At 41.6% G+C, this 18,011-nt stretch overlaps 1 protein-coding gene across 2 annotated transcripts in view; it reads right to left on the reverse strand.

Annotated features, from left to right (window-relative positions):
• SPON1 (spondin 1) overlaps positions 1-18,011 on the reverse strand; it is a 313,903-nt gene that overhangs the window by 123,436 nt on the left and 172,456 nt on the right. For both annotated transcript variants that reach the window (XM_073018110.1, XM_008006181.3), the window contains exon 6: positions 15,372-15,520. In XM_073018110.1, the coding sequence (XP_072874211.1) occupies positions 15,372-15,520 (149 nt within the window). The remainder of the gene's footprint in view (positions 1-15,371; positions 15,521-18,011) is intronic.

The following is an 18,011-nucleotide window of genomic DNA, read 5'->3' on the forward strand; positions in this document are numbered from 1 at the left end:
GATCAGTTAATGAGTCCATCCTCAGACACAGAGAAGGTAACAACAAAAACTGCTATCCCAATCCTGATGGGGTCCAGCAAGAGGAAGACAAGAAAGGAGGTAATTTTACCATCTACTGAGAATCCAGAAAATTGAGTTCAATGTTGCTCATGATACCTGCAATTTCCCAAGGCAAAGTTAAACCCTACACTGTGCTCCCCGTGTCCTGTACTTGATTTTCCTAGCTTTAGTTGCACTGTAGTGGAGCCACCTATTTTTCTTTTTCACAAATGATTACCATTTCAGCAGGTAATCAATATAATGAAAACATTAATGAGTCATTTTCTATTCTATTTTTTTAAGTTTCACGCTCACCATGGTCTTTTTGTTCTCCATTTTTCTCTTCTTTTTTCTTTTATTATTATTTTTAGTTGACACATAATTTTGTACATATTTATAGGGTATAGTGTGATATTTTGATAAATGTATACAATGTATAATAATCAAAGGGTAATTTGCATGCATATCACCTCATTTATTGTTTCTTTGTGTTGAGAACATTCAAAATCTGCTCTTCTAGCTATATTTGAAAACATACAGTAGATTGTTTTTAATTACAGTCATGCTACAGTGACATTGGAACTTATTCCTTCTATCTAGTTGCAATTTTGCATCCGTTAACTAACCTCTCACCATCCCCTGACTCCCAGTCTCCAGTAACCACTATTCCATACGCCACTTCTATGAGATCAACTTTTGCAGCTCCCACATATGAATGAGAGCATGTGATATTTATCGTTCCATGCCTGGCTTATTATCACTTAACAAAATGTTAACCAAGCTCATCTACATTGCCTCAAATGACGGCATTTCATTCTTTTTTATGGCTAGATATTCTATTGTGTATATACACCACTTTTTCTTTATTCATTGATTTGTTGATGGACACTTATATTGATTCCATATCTTGGCTATTGTGCATAATGCCACAATAAACATGGGAGTGCAGTTGTCTCTTTGACATACTGGTGAATCACCTGCTTTTCTGTCAGTCTTTCCCAAGAGACTAGGAGTGCCTTAAGGACAAGTGATTTCCCAAATACAGTCATGCCTCACTTAACAATGGGGATATGCTCCTAGAAATGTGTCATTAGGCAATTTCTTCGTTGTGCAAACATCATAGAGGGTACATACACAGACTTGGAGGGTCTAGCCTACTACACACCTAGGCTATATGGTATAGCCTATTGTTCTTAGGCTACAAACCTGTACATCATGTGACTATACTGAATACCATAGGCAACTGTAATGCAATGGTATTTGTATATTTAAACGTATCAAGGTGCCATTAAAATAAGGTATAAAAGATAACAAATGGTACACCTGTATGGAGCTTGCAGGACTGGAAGTTACTCTGTGTCAGTCAGTGAGTGAGTGGTGAGTGAATGTGAAGGCCTAGGACATTACTGCACACTACTGTAGACCTAATAAACACTGTATACTTAGGCTACACTAAATTTATAAAAACATTTTCTTTAATAAAAAATTAACCTTAGCTTATTGTAGCTTTTCACTGTATACACTTTTTTTTTTTTTTACCTTTTTAATGATTGTAATAATACTTAGCTTAAAACAACACAGTGCATGTTGTACAAGAATGTTTTCATTCTTTATATCCTTATTCTACAGGACTTTTTCTTTTAATTCTTTTTTCAGCTTTTTAAACTTTTTTGTTAAAAACTAAGATGTAAACACACACATTTAAAAAAAATGTGCTTAAGCCTGAAGAGGGTCAGGATCATCAACATCATTGACTTTCACTTCCACATCTTGTCCCACTGGAAGGTCCTCAGGGGCAGTAACTCACAACTCTCTTGTTCTAGGAAAACAATGCCTTCCTCTGAAATACCTGTGAAGGACTTGCCTGAGGCTGTTTTATAGCTAACTTAAAAAAAAATGAGTAGGAGTACACTCTAAAATAATGAAACGAATTATAGTATAGTGAATACTAGGCAACGGGAATTTTTCAGCTCCATTATAATCTTAAGGGACCACTGTCATGGATGCAGCCTGTCGTTGATTGAAATGTTATGCAGTACATGACTGTATGGTGTTTGATGCAGGAATGAATGAATGAGCGCAGTCTGTGTTAGGTGCACACATCTTTTTTTTTACCACTAGATGGCAAGTATTCATTGAAAAGTCCAGTTCTAAACTGTCTCAGAGACACAATCTGGTGAAAAGTAAATGTTTCAGTACACTGGATGAGTACATATACCAGAGTGACGTTTTCGGGGCTGCCTAGGTCTCTTCTTTTTTAGCAGAGACAGAAAAAAGTACCAGGATGGAAGTCAAAAGTCCGCGTTGCCATTAGCATTCGGACATGTGAAGTGTATTTTCTGAGCCTCAGTTTTCTCACCTAAAATAATAGGTGAACTGTAGCTCTGTTGGTCACCAGGAGGAGAATGATCCAGGAAGACCCCACAATGTGCTTTCAGACACAGCATCGTTTAAATGTTCCTAAGCTTGGGTGTTTGTTGGCTGGTTGGCTTACTTTTTTTTATTTCAGTGATAAAATAATTACTTTTTAAATAGATAACACAAAAACACGGCACCACATTCCAAAGGCACCAAAGGGAATGCAGTGAAAGGCTCCCTCCTCTTCATTTTCCGCAATCTCTTAACTCTCCACCCCAGAAGCAACCACTATTAATATTCTTATATACCCTTCAAGAGACGTAAGTACACATCTTTAAAAAGAAAGCACAAATGGGACCAACCGTGAGTACCCTGCTGCATTTTCTTTTTTAATGAAACAATTTGTCTTGGAAATGTTTAATATCAAAATCTCATTTTTATTTAACTGGTCCCCTATTCATGGATACTTAATTTGTTCCACTCTTGTGTTACAATGTTCAATAAATAGAATGTACCTAAATGTGAGCATATCTGCGTATATGAATTTCTGACTATGAACTGCTGAGTCTCCAGTATAGAAAGGTGTTTCCCTACACCTCTGACAATATAGTTATCAAAAGTCTAACAGATCAAAAATTATAGCTCTGTGAAGCTAATTTGTATTTCTATGATTGTAAATGAGGTTGAACATCTTTTATAATATCTAAAAGCCATCTGATTTTCCTTTTCTGAGACCTGTCCATGTGTTTTGATCTATTGGTTTGCTGGTCTTTTAAAAACTGACCATAAGAAGCTCTTTATATATATAAAAAAAATAGCCCTCAGTTTAGCGAGACTCTGTCTCAAAAAAAAAAAAAAAAAAAAAAAAAAAAGCATTAGTATTTTCCACTATTTAAAAAATGTTTTTGGCCAGGCGTGGTGGCTTGTGCCTATAATACCAGCACTTTGGGAGGCTGAGGCAAGCAGATCACTTGAATTCAGGAGTTCGAGACCAGCCTGGCCAACATGGTGAAAGCCCGTCTCTACTAAAAATATAAAAATTAGCCAGACTAGTGGTGGGCACCTGTAATCTGAGTTACTTAGGAGGCTGAAGCAGGAGAATCGCTTGAACCTTGGAGGCAGAGGTTGCAGTGAGCCAAGTTTGTGCCACTGCACTCTAGCCTGGGCAATAAAGCGAGACTCCATCTCAAAAAAAGAAATGTTTTTAGTTTACTTCATTAACCTTTTATGATCTCTGGGTTTTGTGATGTGCTTGGAAAAAACTTTGCTCTAGATTATAAAAATGGTTCCGGCTGGGCACAGTGGCTCATACCTGTAATCCTAGCACTTTGGGAGGCCGAGGCAGGTGGATCACCTGAGGTCAGGAGTTTGAGACCAGCCTGGCCAACAAGGTTAAACCCTGTCTCTACTAAAAAAAATACAAAAATTAGCCAGGCATGGTGGCAGGTGCCTGTAGTCCCAGCTACTTGGGAGGCTGAGACAAGAGAATTGCTTGAACCTGGGAGGCGGAGGTTGCAGTGAGCCAAGATTGCACCACTGCATTCCAGCCTGGGTGACAGAGCAAGACTATATCTCAAAAAAAAAAAAAAGGTTCTTTCATGTTTTCTTCTAATGTTTTTATGTCTTCACTCAAAAATATTTAAATTTTTGATATATTTGGAGCTTGTATTGGTTCCAGGATTAAGGTATGAAGAAAAATATTTTTTCCCGATAACTTCCAGTTATGCCATTACCACTTATTGAAGGATCTAGTGTTTTTCCAACTGATATGAAATTATACATTTTTCATATACTTAACTTACAAATGAATTTGTGTCTATTTCTGGACTTTCTATTAGCTTCTATTGATATGTGTATTCACTCTCTAGTTTCACATAGTTTTAGTTAACGTTGTTTTATAATGTTTTTATATCTGGTTTAGCCAGTCTCCCCTTCATTATTATTCTTTTTCAAACATTTTCTTGCTATTGTTGACTGTTCAGTTTTCCATTTCTATAGAACCAGCCTGTATAATTTTTTAAAAATTATCTGAGATTTTTGAGGGGGCACATTAAATCTACAAATTAAGTTATGGATTTTTTTTGGGGGGGAAATATTTAGTTTCTTATCAAAGTTTTCTTTGTTCATTTAAATATTATTCTTTTGAAAAGGTACAGTAGGCCAGGTGTGGTGGCTCACACCCATAATCCCAGCACTTTGGGAAGCCAAGGCGGGCGGATCACCTGAGGTCAGGAGTTTGAGACTAGCCTGGCCAACATGGCAAATCCCCATCTCTACTAAAAATATAAAAATTAGTTGGGCATGGTGGTGGGCACCTGTAATCCCAGCTACTCAGGAAGCTGAGGCAGGAGAATTTCTTGAACCTGGGAGATGGAGGTTGCAGTGAGCCAACATGGTGCCACTGCACTCCAGCCTGGGCAACAGAGAGAGACTCTGTCTCAAAAAAAAAAAAAAAAAAAAAAGTACAGTAATTTGTGTTCATGGTAAAATTCAAGCAATACGAGAGGCCACATGACAAAATGTGAATGAATCTTTCAGTTCTGCCCCTTACTCTCCCTGTGTGCTCTAGAGGCAAGGAGTTTCTGGTGTATGTTCATAGAGATGTTCTATGCATATATAATCCTATACATGCATATAATCATTTCACTCTAAACTGCCATTTTCATATATGGAATCAAGCTATACACACTGTTCTGCTTTTCCCCCATCTAACTATATACACCAGGGAGCATTCTGTATCAGTACACACAAATCTGCCTCATTCTTTTTAATAGCTGCATGGTATTTGACCTGTTCAATGCATCCAGAGTTTCTAATACATCCCCTATTGATGAAAGTTTGCTTGTTCCATCTCTTAAAAACAAAATACTGTAATCAATATTCTTCTTCATATACCTTTGTGCAAGACTATTTCAGAAAGATATATTCGTAGATATAGAATTATTTTATTATGTTGACGTATACGGAAAATATACATACAACAATGTGTATATACCTAACACTCCTGAACTGTGCACTTAAAAATGGTTCAGATGGTAAATATTATGTTTCTTTTACTACAATAGGAAGAAGAAAATGTATCATTTTGATAGATATTGCTAAATTGTCTTCTAAATCTTAAGGTAATATATTAATGATCCCTCACTTAAATTTGCCTTCTATTTGCAATATTTTGGCTTGGTTACTGTAAAAATAGATATTTCAGTGAGTCAAATATTCTTTAAGTCTTGAATAAGACTGTCCCACATTTCCTTTATACAGAGATTCTCAGAAAAATTCCCAGGGATCATGACGCTGTCTTATAAAACTGCAGAGGTTAAGAAGCAATGCTAAGAGGCCAGCTCTACACCCTTCCAGCAAAGGCAGCCTGTGCCAGTTTTATTAAAGAACAGGCATCACCAAATCACTCTGGCAGCTTGTCCTGCTGTGATTTGGATTTGTTTGAAGACTCAACTGAAAGCAAGTAAGAGGTTTCATATGTCTTAAATCATACCTTTCAAACAATGTTTTAATTTCTATATCAAGTATCTGTGACAGAATCTTTACTTGACTCCTTAGCCTATCACCACTCTGAGCATCATTTTATTTCTATCAACCACAAGTGTCCACCTACCCATACTACATGGAATTAGGCCTTGAATGAGGTGGGGGGGAACAAAGGAGGTGTGTGTCATCAATGTAACCCAAATAAGGTTGGGTAACAACCCCCCCCCCCAGGGGCCATTTGCAACAGGGTGACACACCTGAAAAAATAGACCCAATCTGACTCCCAGAAGTCTTGAAAAGTATTAGAGGTCTTTACTGAAGGTTTCTTGAGAAGGCAGCAAAGGGAAAATGACATCACACAATATTCCTCAAAGTATACTGCTAAAAATTCTCTTTTGAGGTTTCCTCTTTTAGAAATCAAATTTACTCGAAGTCTTCTTTGGGTTTTTACTTTTTATTTTTCATTATTATTATTATTATTATTATTATTTGAGATGGAGTTCTCACTCGCTCTGTCACCCAGGCTGGAGTGCAGTGGCACAATCTCAGCTCACTGCAACCTCTGCCTCCCAGGTTCAAGTGATTCTCCTGCTTCAGCCTCCTGAGTAGCTGGGATTACAGGTGCCCGCCACCATGCCTGGCTAATTTTTGTATTTTTAATAGAGACAGGGTTTCACCATGTTGGCCAGATCGGTCTTGAACTCCTGACCTCAAGTGATCCACCTGCCTTGGCCTCCCAAAGTGCTGGGATTACAGGCGTGAGCCACCACACCTGGCCTAAAAGTCTTCTATGGATCTTTCTTTCTCCCTTTTCCTGGTCTTTATTCTCTAGTAGATTCTACCTACCCCAATTTGTGTCTTCTTTCCATTGTGTTCCCACCCAATAAAACCAAAATACCCTCTTAGAATATGGGAGGAAGACAGGGTTCTAAGTACTTCCAATTTATTTTGTCACAATAATAAGACTAATAATGGGCTCATACTCCAAGCCATGCTTTGTACACGTATTATTTCATAACCAACAGAGGTAATTCATATTCTCATTATTGTTTTTCAAATGTAGAATCTAAGGCTCAGTGAGCCTAGATGACCTACTCAAGGTCAGAGACTTAAGAAGTACAGGTTCTCTACTGTTTTCATGGTTCTTAAGTAACAGTGCAAGGCAGCAGGTGGCAAGGGTAAATAAGTGGCCTTAACAGTGCTTTGGGGCCCCGTACCCTTTCTCTGATCTCTGCCTTTCCATACCCTTGTGTTTAGGCCTAGTAATGTCCCTTGATCCCACCTCAATTGCTAAACCAAACTCTAGACCCAGCATTTTGTCACCCAGTTGGTGCAGCTCTGAACTGTGGGTTTCTGCTGATCTTTCCTCTTCTTTCTTTAGCACTCCTGAACTTCTTCTCTCTTCAGTGCCCCTCTCTTCTATAGGACTGAAATCCTGCCCTGAGCTCCTGTCCTTTGGCTGGAGCTCTGCAACTCAGTCTAATTCTTGCCCATCCACTGCTGCCCTGAAACACAAATTTATCTTCTACCTTCAGTTTCCCCTGCCTTTTTTTTTGGAAACAGGGTCTGACTCTGTTGCCCAGGCTGGAGTAAGGTGGTGTGATCATGGCTCACTGCAGCCTCTGCCTCCCGGGCCAAGTGATCCTTCTACCTCAGTTCCCCAACTGCTGGGACTACAGGCGTGCGCCTCCATGCCTGGCTAATTTTTGGTACTTCTTGCAGAGACAAGGGATCACTGTGTTGTCCAGGCTGGTCTTGAACTCCTGAGCTCAAGTTATCTGCCCACCTCAGCCTCCCAAAATACTGGGATTACAGGCATGAGCCACGACGCCCAGGCCTTCAGTTCCCTTTTTAGTATAAACTGCCCTCCCCACAGCCACTGGATACAATAACAGGCTGATGGTTCTTTACACAGAGGTGGCCACTGGATTGGAGTAAGGGTAGTTATCTGATGCAGGGGGCACCATTGCCCAAGCTATCCAGTGATCAACCTGTCTTTCTGGTGCTTCAACTAAGAGTCACCAAAACTGCTCATCTAGCTGTGAGAAGCCAAGGAGGAAGATCCTATGGCTGCCATTTGGGGCCATGTGCAAACCAAGTAAGCAGAGGCAGCAGCTCTGTTGAAAAATAGTCGGGGAGAGATTCACACGGAAGGGCATGGAAAAGACCACCTGACACTGGTGGCAGTGTGGAGGAGGGAGAGAGAGTTAGTGGTCATCTCAGCCTGATGCCTTCCAGTTCCAGCTCTCATGAGGCTTTTTGTACTCTGCACAAACTTGTGTTCTCATGTGTCCTACTTTCTTTCTACAATAAAGTTTCCTTTGTTCTTGAGTTAGTTTCAATGGGTTCCTGTTACAATCAAATGAGACTTCACTAAACCACCTCTCTCCTTGGGTTGGGGGCCACATTTCTGCCCCTTGGCTTGTGTCCTGCTACATTCAGGAAGATGCGCTCCATGGCTGCCTCTAGGGCTGTTCTGGAGGTGGCATTGAACTAGCTCCGGCGAGCATCGTGATGAAGCTGTTCCAAGGAAGGGAGGGAGCATGCGCAAAGCAGTGAGTTGGTAATGGGCATGGAGTTTTAATGTAGCTCTTTCTACATTTGAAGGCTCAATTCTTACCCTTAATTGCTTATGGCCAACTTTGGGAAAAAATGTTAGGGCAAATTAGGAGATGACATTGTCAAGTGGGGATAGGAGGGCAGCCTGAGGCAGAGCCTGGGGATGCTGAAGGAGATGAAGTAGATGGTAAAAGAGTTGTGGCCTCATCCTCTGGACCTTTTCATGCTGAAAAATGACATGAACTTGCAACATTAAATTTTCTAGACCTGCAGGGGCTCTTAGGTCTTAGGACAAATCCCTCATTTTACTGATAAGGAAACAGGCTGAAGAATGAAAACATGGTAATGATAGCTAACATCCAGTAATCTCTTTCTTAGGGCAGGCTCTGCTCCAAGCACTTTACACTTATCAGCTCACTTAGCCCTCAAAATGACCCTATGAAGTTGGCACAATTGCCATTTTCATCCCGTAGAAGAGGGAACTGAGACACAAGTAACTTGCCCAAAGTCACACAGTAAGCAGGGGATGGAGCGAGGATTTGACCTCAGGAAATCTTGATTCAGAGGCAATGCTTTTAGACATTATACATCACTGCTTCTCATAAGCATGGAAAATCACTGGACCTTTATTATTATAAATAAAAGCTGGTGGGGTGTGTGTGTGTGTGTGTGGTTTTTCCAAACCGGATGAGGCAGCATGTCATGATTCACAGAAAACACTTGAAGTCAGGCCATGGTTTTAATGAAAGAAAAGTGATTAAAAATTTAGAAAATCAAAAATCAGAAAACAACAATAGTTTAGTAGACATATGTCATCTCCAATGATTTAAAGGAGATGAGAAAAGAAAATTCTCAAACCTTTTCTTCCAGTCCCTGGAGCCATATAAACTGTTTCAACTTTAAAGAAAAATAACATCTGCTTGTGTATTGCTTCCCATGCCACAGGTGGTGTGATAATCCTGTGGGCTGGTTCAAGTCATCCTCCAAAGCAAGGTCTCCTGAAGGTGAAATAATCAATGCCTGTGTTAGGGGCCACCATTATCTGACCTTTTATGGTCAGGAAAGCCTTGAATCCAGAGGAATATAAAAGCTGGAGTGATTTTTCTAATGGATTTTTAATAAATGGGTGGCTCTTCAAAGCTCAGAGTTTTATGCAAGAACCATTCATGGCTTGCTTGTAAATCAATTCAGATATTTGTTAGGTGTTACAGATATTAGTTGGATACCTGAAAATGTGGAAAACTGAACTGACAAAAAGTTCTCTTTCCTTCTACAAACAGATAGAAATGCTGGACAAATATAACAAAACACATTACAGAAATATGTAAATGAGTTTAGAAAAACTGCCCAGATGCCAGAAATGGGGAAGAAAGTCTAACTCAAAACAGTAAGCAGGAGCTAGTGCGTGGTGAGCTGTTGGGGCCCTGGACTGGGATACGGGCCCCAGGAGTTGGAGGCGGGGGGTTAGCAGCCCATACGTGGAAAGAAGGGGAAATCTTGAGCCAGTGAGAAGTGGGGCATGGGAGGGCACGCCTGCGTACAGTTGGATGTTTTAAAGGGCTGCTGTGTTTGTGAATAGGGCATGAGAAAACCCTCCATCAAGCATTCGGGAACATGGTAACGAATCTTGCTTCTGCCCAAGGCACCTCCAAGAAATGGAACTCCCAATCTCTCTCACGCGTAAATGCAGGGTCCAGGTGTATACTAGCTGTGCAGTGGGCAATTCCAATCTGAGAAATGACACAAAAAGTTGGGTGGGACCAGGAGAAGAAAATACAAAGTCACTGTAAAGACACCATCACTTGAATCTTTTTTCCTCCAACAGGAAAAAAAAGAAAAAGAAAAAAAAAAAAAAAACTACTGAGGCTGAGTATGGTGGCTCATGCCTGTAATCCCAGCACTTTGGAAGGCCAAGGTGGGTGGATCACCTGAGGTCAGGAGTTCGAGACCAGCCTGACCAACATAAAACCCCGTCTCTACTAAAAATACAAAAATTAGCTGGGCATGATGGTGGGTGCCTGTAATCCCAGCTACTCAGGAGGCTGAGGCAGGAGAATTGCTTGAACCCAGGAGGCGAAGGCTGCAGTGAGCTGAGATCGCACCACTGCACTCCAGCCTGGGTGACAAGAGCGAAACTCCATCTCAAAACAACAAAACAAATACCACTGAAGATGATCAAACGATTTAAAACCAAAGAACAAACTAATGACACCGAGAGAGCAAGTTCAATGAAAAGGAAAAGTACTCTCTAAGATTATGAGAAAATAGAATAATCTGAAAGAGACAATTAGACATATTTAAAATTATTGAAGAGATAAAAGTAGCCCTAATGAAGGATTAGAATAGTGGAAAGAAGCAGGTGTGGATTGGAAAAGGAGACTCCAGCAGCGAGGAAACCCAACAAGGCCATGCCCACATTTGTGTCCACATTTCCCCAACGGATGCACAGATTCCTCTAAGGAAAAAAGTTCCTCATATGGAAATAATCATGTATGTGCCTCTCCCACTTTGTCTGTGAATTTCGTCTGAGTAGAGACAAAGTGGTCCTGCATTCAACTTTCCAGCCTCCTTTTGTGCCACAATCCCCTCACTATCCTTGTGCCACACTAGTCTTTTTTTAGTTCTAAGCACAATAAGGTATGTTCTCCCATAGGCCCTTTGCACGTGCTGTTGCTAGCATCTAAAATGATTTTCCCCTACACTTGTCTTTTGGGTTTCTGCTTCATGGTCACTTGTTAGGGAGACTTTCCCTGACCAGTTTATCTAAAACAGGCCCCTCCCTACTCCTAATCCTCTTTATGTCACCACCACCCTTGTTGGTTTCTTTTCACTTAAATATATATATTTTACTTGTTTTCCTTTTCTCCACCGTTAAGATGTAGGCTGATGAAGGAAAGGAGTTTTCTTGATTACTGCTGCATCTGCAATGCCTAGCATATAGTCGGTGTTCAGTAAAATTACCAAATGAATAAACTAAAAAGTTCAATAAATATTTATAAAGTTATTGAATGAACAAACTATATATTCAAGAAACATTTAGGAAGCATCCAATACTATGCCAAGCTCAGGGGATACAATAGTGGGAAGGGCAGCTTTAAACCTTGTTGTTTAGTGAGGGAAAGACATCAAACAAATATGTAAGTGTGACGATGCTAACAATAGGAGAAGTACAAAGTGCTGGGAGAGCACTTGGGAAGATCAATTTAGTACAGAATCAGGGAAAGCCTCCTGGAAGAAGCAACATCTAAGCTAAGTCCGGAGGGATGAATAGGAGTTCACCATTGGAAGATGTCCTGGCTAAGAGAAGGTCCAGAGGCAGGAAGGGCATGGCCCTCTTGTGCAGACTGAAAGAGGTTCTGTATGCCCAAAATTTAGAGTTGGAGCAAGAAATAAAATTGGAGAGGTAAGACAAGGCCAGGACATAGAGGGTATTCAGGCTATGATAAGGAATTTGGACTTTATCTTAGGGTAAAGGAGAAGCCATTAAACATTTTAAGTGGGGGAGTGGCATGATCTGATTTATATTTTATAAAGATGGCCCTGGGGCAGCATGGGCAATAGGAGCAGAATCAGAGGCAGGGACATCAGGAGGCTAGTGCAGCAATTTAGGCAAGAGATAAGTGGAGGGAGGTGGTGATGAGGGCAGATTGAACTGGATGAATTTAAAAGAGAAGGCATGAGTTTTGGTGTGGAGAGATCAGGGATTCTAGCCTGAATAACTGAGTGAAAGGGGCATCATCTTTGGGCCAGCATCCAGCAGAGAACCAGACACTTAGTAAACATGCCAGAAATATGGGCTTACTGAAGTAGAAATGGTCTTAGTGGGATGAAGTGTTTTCATAACGAGTATTCATAAGCACACTTTCCACTCCCACACCAACCTACAAGTGTGAGCTACCATTTCCTACAGCCCCCGCCTGCCTTGGATTACCCATTTGTGACCTGCCAGACTAGCCATAGCTCAGTATTTCTAATTTCCAGTCCCCAGGTGTCCTGGCCACCAGGACCCACTTGCCTTTGTCCTCCCACGAAGGAGTGAGCATTGTGGCCTTCCCCAGCCCCAGCTACTAATGCCACTACTGCCAATAATTCTGCTGTTATTTTTCATTAATTTTCTTGGTGTTTTGCAGTTATAGTGACATTAAAATTTATACTCAACAGTATTATTATAACTTTCCACTATTAATGGGATTAGTATTTTTGTTCATTTGTGCTTGAAAGTCATTAGCATAAAATTTACCTCCAACAATAGCTATTGTGATTCTTCATGCCCTTGAAACTTGCAGTGAGCAGTAAGTTTATAACAAGAGAATGCTGGTAAGCATATAAATGTCTTTCTTGAGAAAAGAGGGCTTTTTATTTTCATCATGGCTGGACTCAGGTTCTTTGACAGAGTGATTGGTAGGATAAAAAGTATTAAAGGCTGAGAGCACTGTGTTAGTTTGTTGATGTTTTCAAGCATGTTTCTGGTTATTCAGAGGACACTTTCATATTCTAGGAGGATTCATATTCTTGCTTCTTTTACTGTTGTTTCTTACCTGACTTACAAAAAAATATAATTAATTGTGTGCTTGCGGGGAACAATATTTAGAAAGATGAATTATTTGGAATCCTGAAATCACCCTATCCTACTGACTTTCCCAGGAGCTGGGGAACCCGAGGCACTGAGAGCAGAGGCCAGATTGAGAGGTTGGCAAGAGGAATTTCTCTGTGGGGCAGCTGTGTGGGACAGGGAAAGTACACAAGTAGGCCTGGCTTGATGGGCAGGTGACCTGTGCAATCTCACAGGACCCCGTGCTATGAAATTCACGGTATTACCATCTTGAGATTCTCAACAAGTTTTGAACAAGTGGCCCTAGGTTTACACAGAGCAGATTACACATCTAGTGCTGTTTGGGCTTTGGAGCCAGACAGAGTTGGGTTTAAGTCCTGGTATTCTCTGCTGTTGAACTTGCCTTGGTTTCCTTATCTGTAAAAATAGCATCCTCTCAGCCTAGATGTGAGAGGGGCTAAAAGTAGATATCCAGCACCCAGGGGGCCTGAAAGGTGGTGATGGGCTCTGAGATATGCTCATTCCCATGTGCGGTACCCATAATTAAACTCATTATTACGACTGTATGTCTGAAACACTAGCCAGCTGGGATAGGCAGACAGATGTTGCCTGTGTGGTAATACAAGCCAATCACAGGCATGCTGATTAGGAACATACCAAAGAACCTTTTCCTAAGAGGGACATTCTGAGGCTGGCAGTGGTGGTGGTGGGGGGGTCCCACCCATGAGTTTTCAATCTTTTTATTGCTATGACACATGTCAGATAATGTTCACCAGCACAATATAGTTCCAGTTACATATGATTCCTGCAGGCTTCTTTTTCCAGAAACCTCTCAAGTAAGCCAACAAGTGAGACTGATGTTATCGTGAAGATGCCCGACCCTGATGTAATTAACTAGCAAACTTTAATATTTCAACTACTATTTGTAACAAAAGGTTTTCAAGATTCCACACTATGGAGCTTGACAAATCAGGGAGGCATAATTCCATACCTGAGAACTGGGAATGTGGACCCCCAGGATCCCAAACAAGGGTTCCCCCATGATAGGCCAGACAGACTAGCGCCAACATGGTGCCCTGCATAACTCTGCCACAGTCTGAAGGAGTGATGCCAATTGTGAGGCACGGAGCCAGAGTCAGAGAAACAGAGCATAGTCAGATAGCTCATCTTGGATGAATAGCATGCACTCTTAAAACATCTGGTCAAACATCTTTTTTTTCCAAGAAAGGAGGAAAGACTTCAAATCAAATTAATAAGAAACATAAGCTCATTCTAGGGCATTTTTCTGATTCCTCAGGGGATTTATAGCAGGAGTCAGAGTGACCTTTGTTGCATCCGATTTAGGGTTTGTGGGCAGCTTGGAGTCCAGATGGTAGGGAATACTGCAGGCCTCAGCTGTGCTTGCCCTGCTGTGCGGCTCAGGCCTCTGGGCACATGTATACTGGGAGATGGGGTCCCTGGTGTTTCCTTAGCCTCCTGCATTGTCTCAGGAGATGTGAGACAGGAGTACAGGGAGGGCAACAGCCTCTTAGTGACCTGTGTTGTAAAATGATCACATCCCAAGCATGCTTTCCTCTTTCCTTACTTCCTCCAGAGCACTTGGTGGGCAGTGGGACATGCTCCCATGTGCTCTCTCAGGCTGGACGGGCTTTTGTGGGTAGTGATGGCTAAAGCTGCCCTGCCACGTCTTGCAGTAAACCACCACTGAGCCACGCGGCTCTTCTTCCAAGGTTCTCTCATTACGCTCCTCTCTGGTGTCAACCTGATCAGGCTTTTGATGAAGGACGATGGCATTGTCAGCCAAATGAATTGACAAGAATTATGGGCTTTTTCTCCCTTATCTCACAGAGGCATCAGTGAAGGCCTAGATAATGGGACTGCTCCTGGGCCCACACAACATAGGACAAAGAAGACGCCTTAGTCCATAATGATTATGATGAACTAACTACTAATTTATCAAGTACCTCAAGACATAGTTGCAAAAAGCACGTGCCAACACACAAACGCTTATTTTGGGGATTTGGCTGGACAGCTTGACTATTACTCCTCTGACCCTCTCAAAGATCACAGTAAGAAAACCTTAATTCACGGCTTTGACTCTCAGGAGACTAGAGACAAGGCATCCCAACAATGTGGCCACAGCAGCAGCATTTAGCACAGGCTGAAGAAAACATGAATGCAGTCAGGGACAATCTGAGACAACAAAATGGGTATTTGTGCCTCTGCCTGTCCTCTACTTAACATAAAACCCCAAACTCAGCAAATAGATTTTCTTCTAGCACACTGTACTGCAAATTTCAAGCCTCTGGGAACAATATCTAAGGAGTGCTTTGATTGCATTTCTGTTATTTGGTCATTCTGTGATATTTTGTCTTACCTGTTGTCGAATTTCTTCCTCCATTTTCACGGGTGAGCCCAATTCTGCAACTTGTTTGACACCTTCGCTGGCATATCCTCCATATTCCCACAGTACATAATTCTTGGAGTGGGATCCTCCAATGATTGCAGACCAGTGATTGGCCCGACCTGGGAAAGTCAATCAGGATGCAGTTATCAGTGTGGCTGTGGCTGAAACATGAGTCCCTCAAATGATGGTGAGGATGCGTAATTGGACAATGATTCAAAGAGCACTGACTAAGCACCTGTTCTGTCTTAGGCCCTGTGCTATTCAGTGATAAGAGAGAGTTCCTATAAGCAAATAGGTCTTGGGAATGTATAGACAGGTAATAGCAGATGTTGAACAAGAGAGAGGCAGCCCAGAGATGCGTTCTGTCTAGGAAGGTCTCAGAGAAGGGGATAGTTGAGAGAATGTTAAAAGCTGATCATATTTGTAAGGCAAAAGAGAGGAGAAAGGACTGTTCTGGCAGACTCCCATCCAAGTGCTAACCGGGCCCGACCCTGCTTAGCTTCCAAGATCAGACAAGATTGGGTGTATTCAGGGTGGTATAGCCATACCTAGACTCAGAAACATTAAATAACATTGTGTGTTTGGAGAGTCATAGCTAATTCAGCATTGCTGTGTCACAAACTGTCAAGGGGAAAGTTAGGGGATGATGCCAGGGAGGTAGGAAGAAGCTGGCTCATGAATGGCCTTGCTCTAAATGCTTCAGGAGTTTGGATGTCATTTGAAAGGACCTGAAAACCACTGAAGGGTTCTGGCAGAGGAGTGATATAATTGCATTTGAATTTTAGATAAATCATCCAGACAGCAGTGTGAAGAATGCATTGGAGGGAGCACAGTTGGAGTGGAGAGCTGGAGAGGTAAGCAAGGAGCAAAAGATAGAAGAAAGTGTGCGGACCAGCCTTAGAAGTAAACATGGTTGATTTCAGCTGAGTTTCATGTACATTTCAGTACAAGGGGCAATTAACTAAATTTAAAGGATGGGATAGACAGTTTGAATATGTGGAAGTGACCAGTCCACAGTGATTTGGTGAAGATCACATGGGATGGCAGCTGCAGCAGGATGTGGGAGGGAATTAATGCACAACACAATAGCATGGGAAAACAGAGTAAGATCTGGGCTGGACCAAGACAGAACTTGACTTGAGGATTTTATTTAAGTCCCCAAAGAAGGGAGGAAGAAGGAACTGATAGTATCAGTACCCTACTGGATTTGTTTTTGCATGTGATGAATATAGATGCATAAAAATTTATTATTTACTAAGTTACATATAGTTAGTTCATCACAGGGTTGGCTCAATTCTCAGCCATTCTTTGGTTGCTTAAACAAAGTCTCGAGTTAAATAACATTTTCAGGCATAGCAAAGAGGAAAACTTGAACTGGGTGAACCCAACTGACATTTTCAGTTTCCCACCTGGTGGCCCAGAGTGGCAGAACTCTTCAGCCCAGCACCTAAGAAAGTGGTTCTGAACATGGCCTGGTTCTGTTTACAGCTCACATCGCTTCCCTATGGCCCTTTGCTCCAGGGGCACATCAAGAACATAGGTGTAAAGCCAGGCTGCACCTTCCTGGCCTGCTGAGGGCAGCCATGGCCCACCCCAGGCAGAGGACCCTGTGGGTTTGCCCAATTGCTTGTTCATTATTTCCTACACATCAGGAAAATGCAGACCCCATGTTTATCCCTCATCTCTCATATCCCTAGAGTAGACAGATAGAGATGCTGCCAGCTGTTTCTCTAACTCATTTCTTGGGTGAAGAGAGTCCTAGCTGTCGTCTAAGCCAAAGTACGCTTGTGTAGGGGCAATGGCTGGTAGCCAGTAATGGCCTTAGGTTCATGTGGACAGAGTGACCAGCTTCAGAATCTCTTGCTCTCCCTGCCCTTCTCCACCAAAATACTACTTGTTTCAGGCCTGTCCTGCCTGAAATTCTGTACCTTAGTGCAGAATTACCATATGCTCTTTGCTCTGTACTCTCTTCTTGTTTGGCTTAGCCAACTCCCATTCCTCCTTTATAAAATACTCAGAAGTTCCTCAAGACCACCGCAGGCCAACTTAAGCTTTTGTCTTCTGTCTTGCCATAGCACAAATCACATTTATTATCACTGTTACAGTCTGTTATTTCACTAGGCTGAACGTTTCTTGAAGGAGCCTGCCTTCAGCCCAATACCTAGTGCTGTGCCTAGTCTGTTGTTAGTGCTCAGTATATGTTTCCAGAAGCATTTCATCCAGACAATCAAATGGGAGGGCAGCAGTATATGCACTTGACATAGTTGGGAACAAGCTTGCACAGATTTGATTCACTGTGATTAAATTCAAGCCTTAGTTCAGCAGAGTTGATAAGTTCAGCAGAGTTGACACCTGCTAAGCTAAGGTAGTATCCTATGTGCTGTTAAAAAACAAAGAGCAACAACAAAAAAGAAAGGCATTGGTCTTAGAGCCAGCAGACAGGGATTGAAACGCTGGCATAGACAGTTACGGGCTTTGTAAACTTGGTTAAATTTAATTACTTTATTTCCCTGAGTCTCAGTTCCCTCATTTGTAATTCAGGGATGATAATGTCGACCTTATCAACCTATTATGAGAATTAAATTAAATTATTTAAAAGTGAGACAATAT

The sequence above is a fragment of the Chlorocebus sabaeus genome, chromosome 1, assembly GCF_047675955.1.
Source record: "Chlorocebus sabaeus isolate Y175 chromosome 1, mChlSab1.0.hap1, whole genome shotgun sequence".
NCBI lineage: Eukaryota > Metazoa > Chordata > Mammalia > Primates > Cercopithecidae > Chlorocebus > Chlorocebus sabaeus.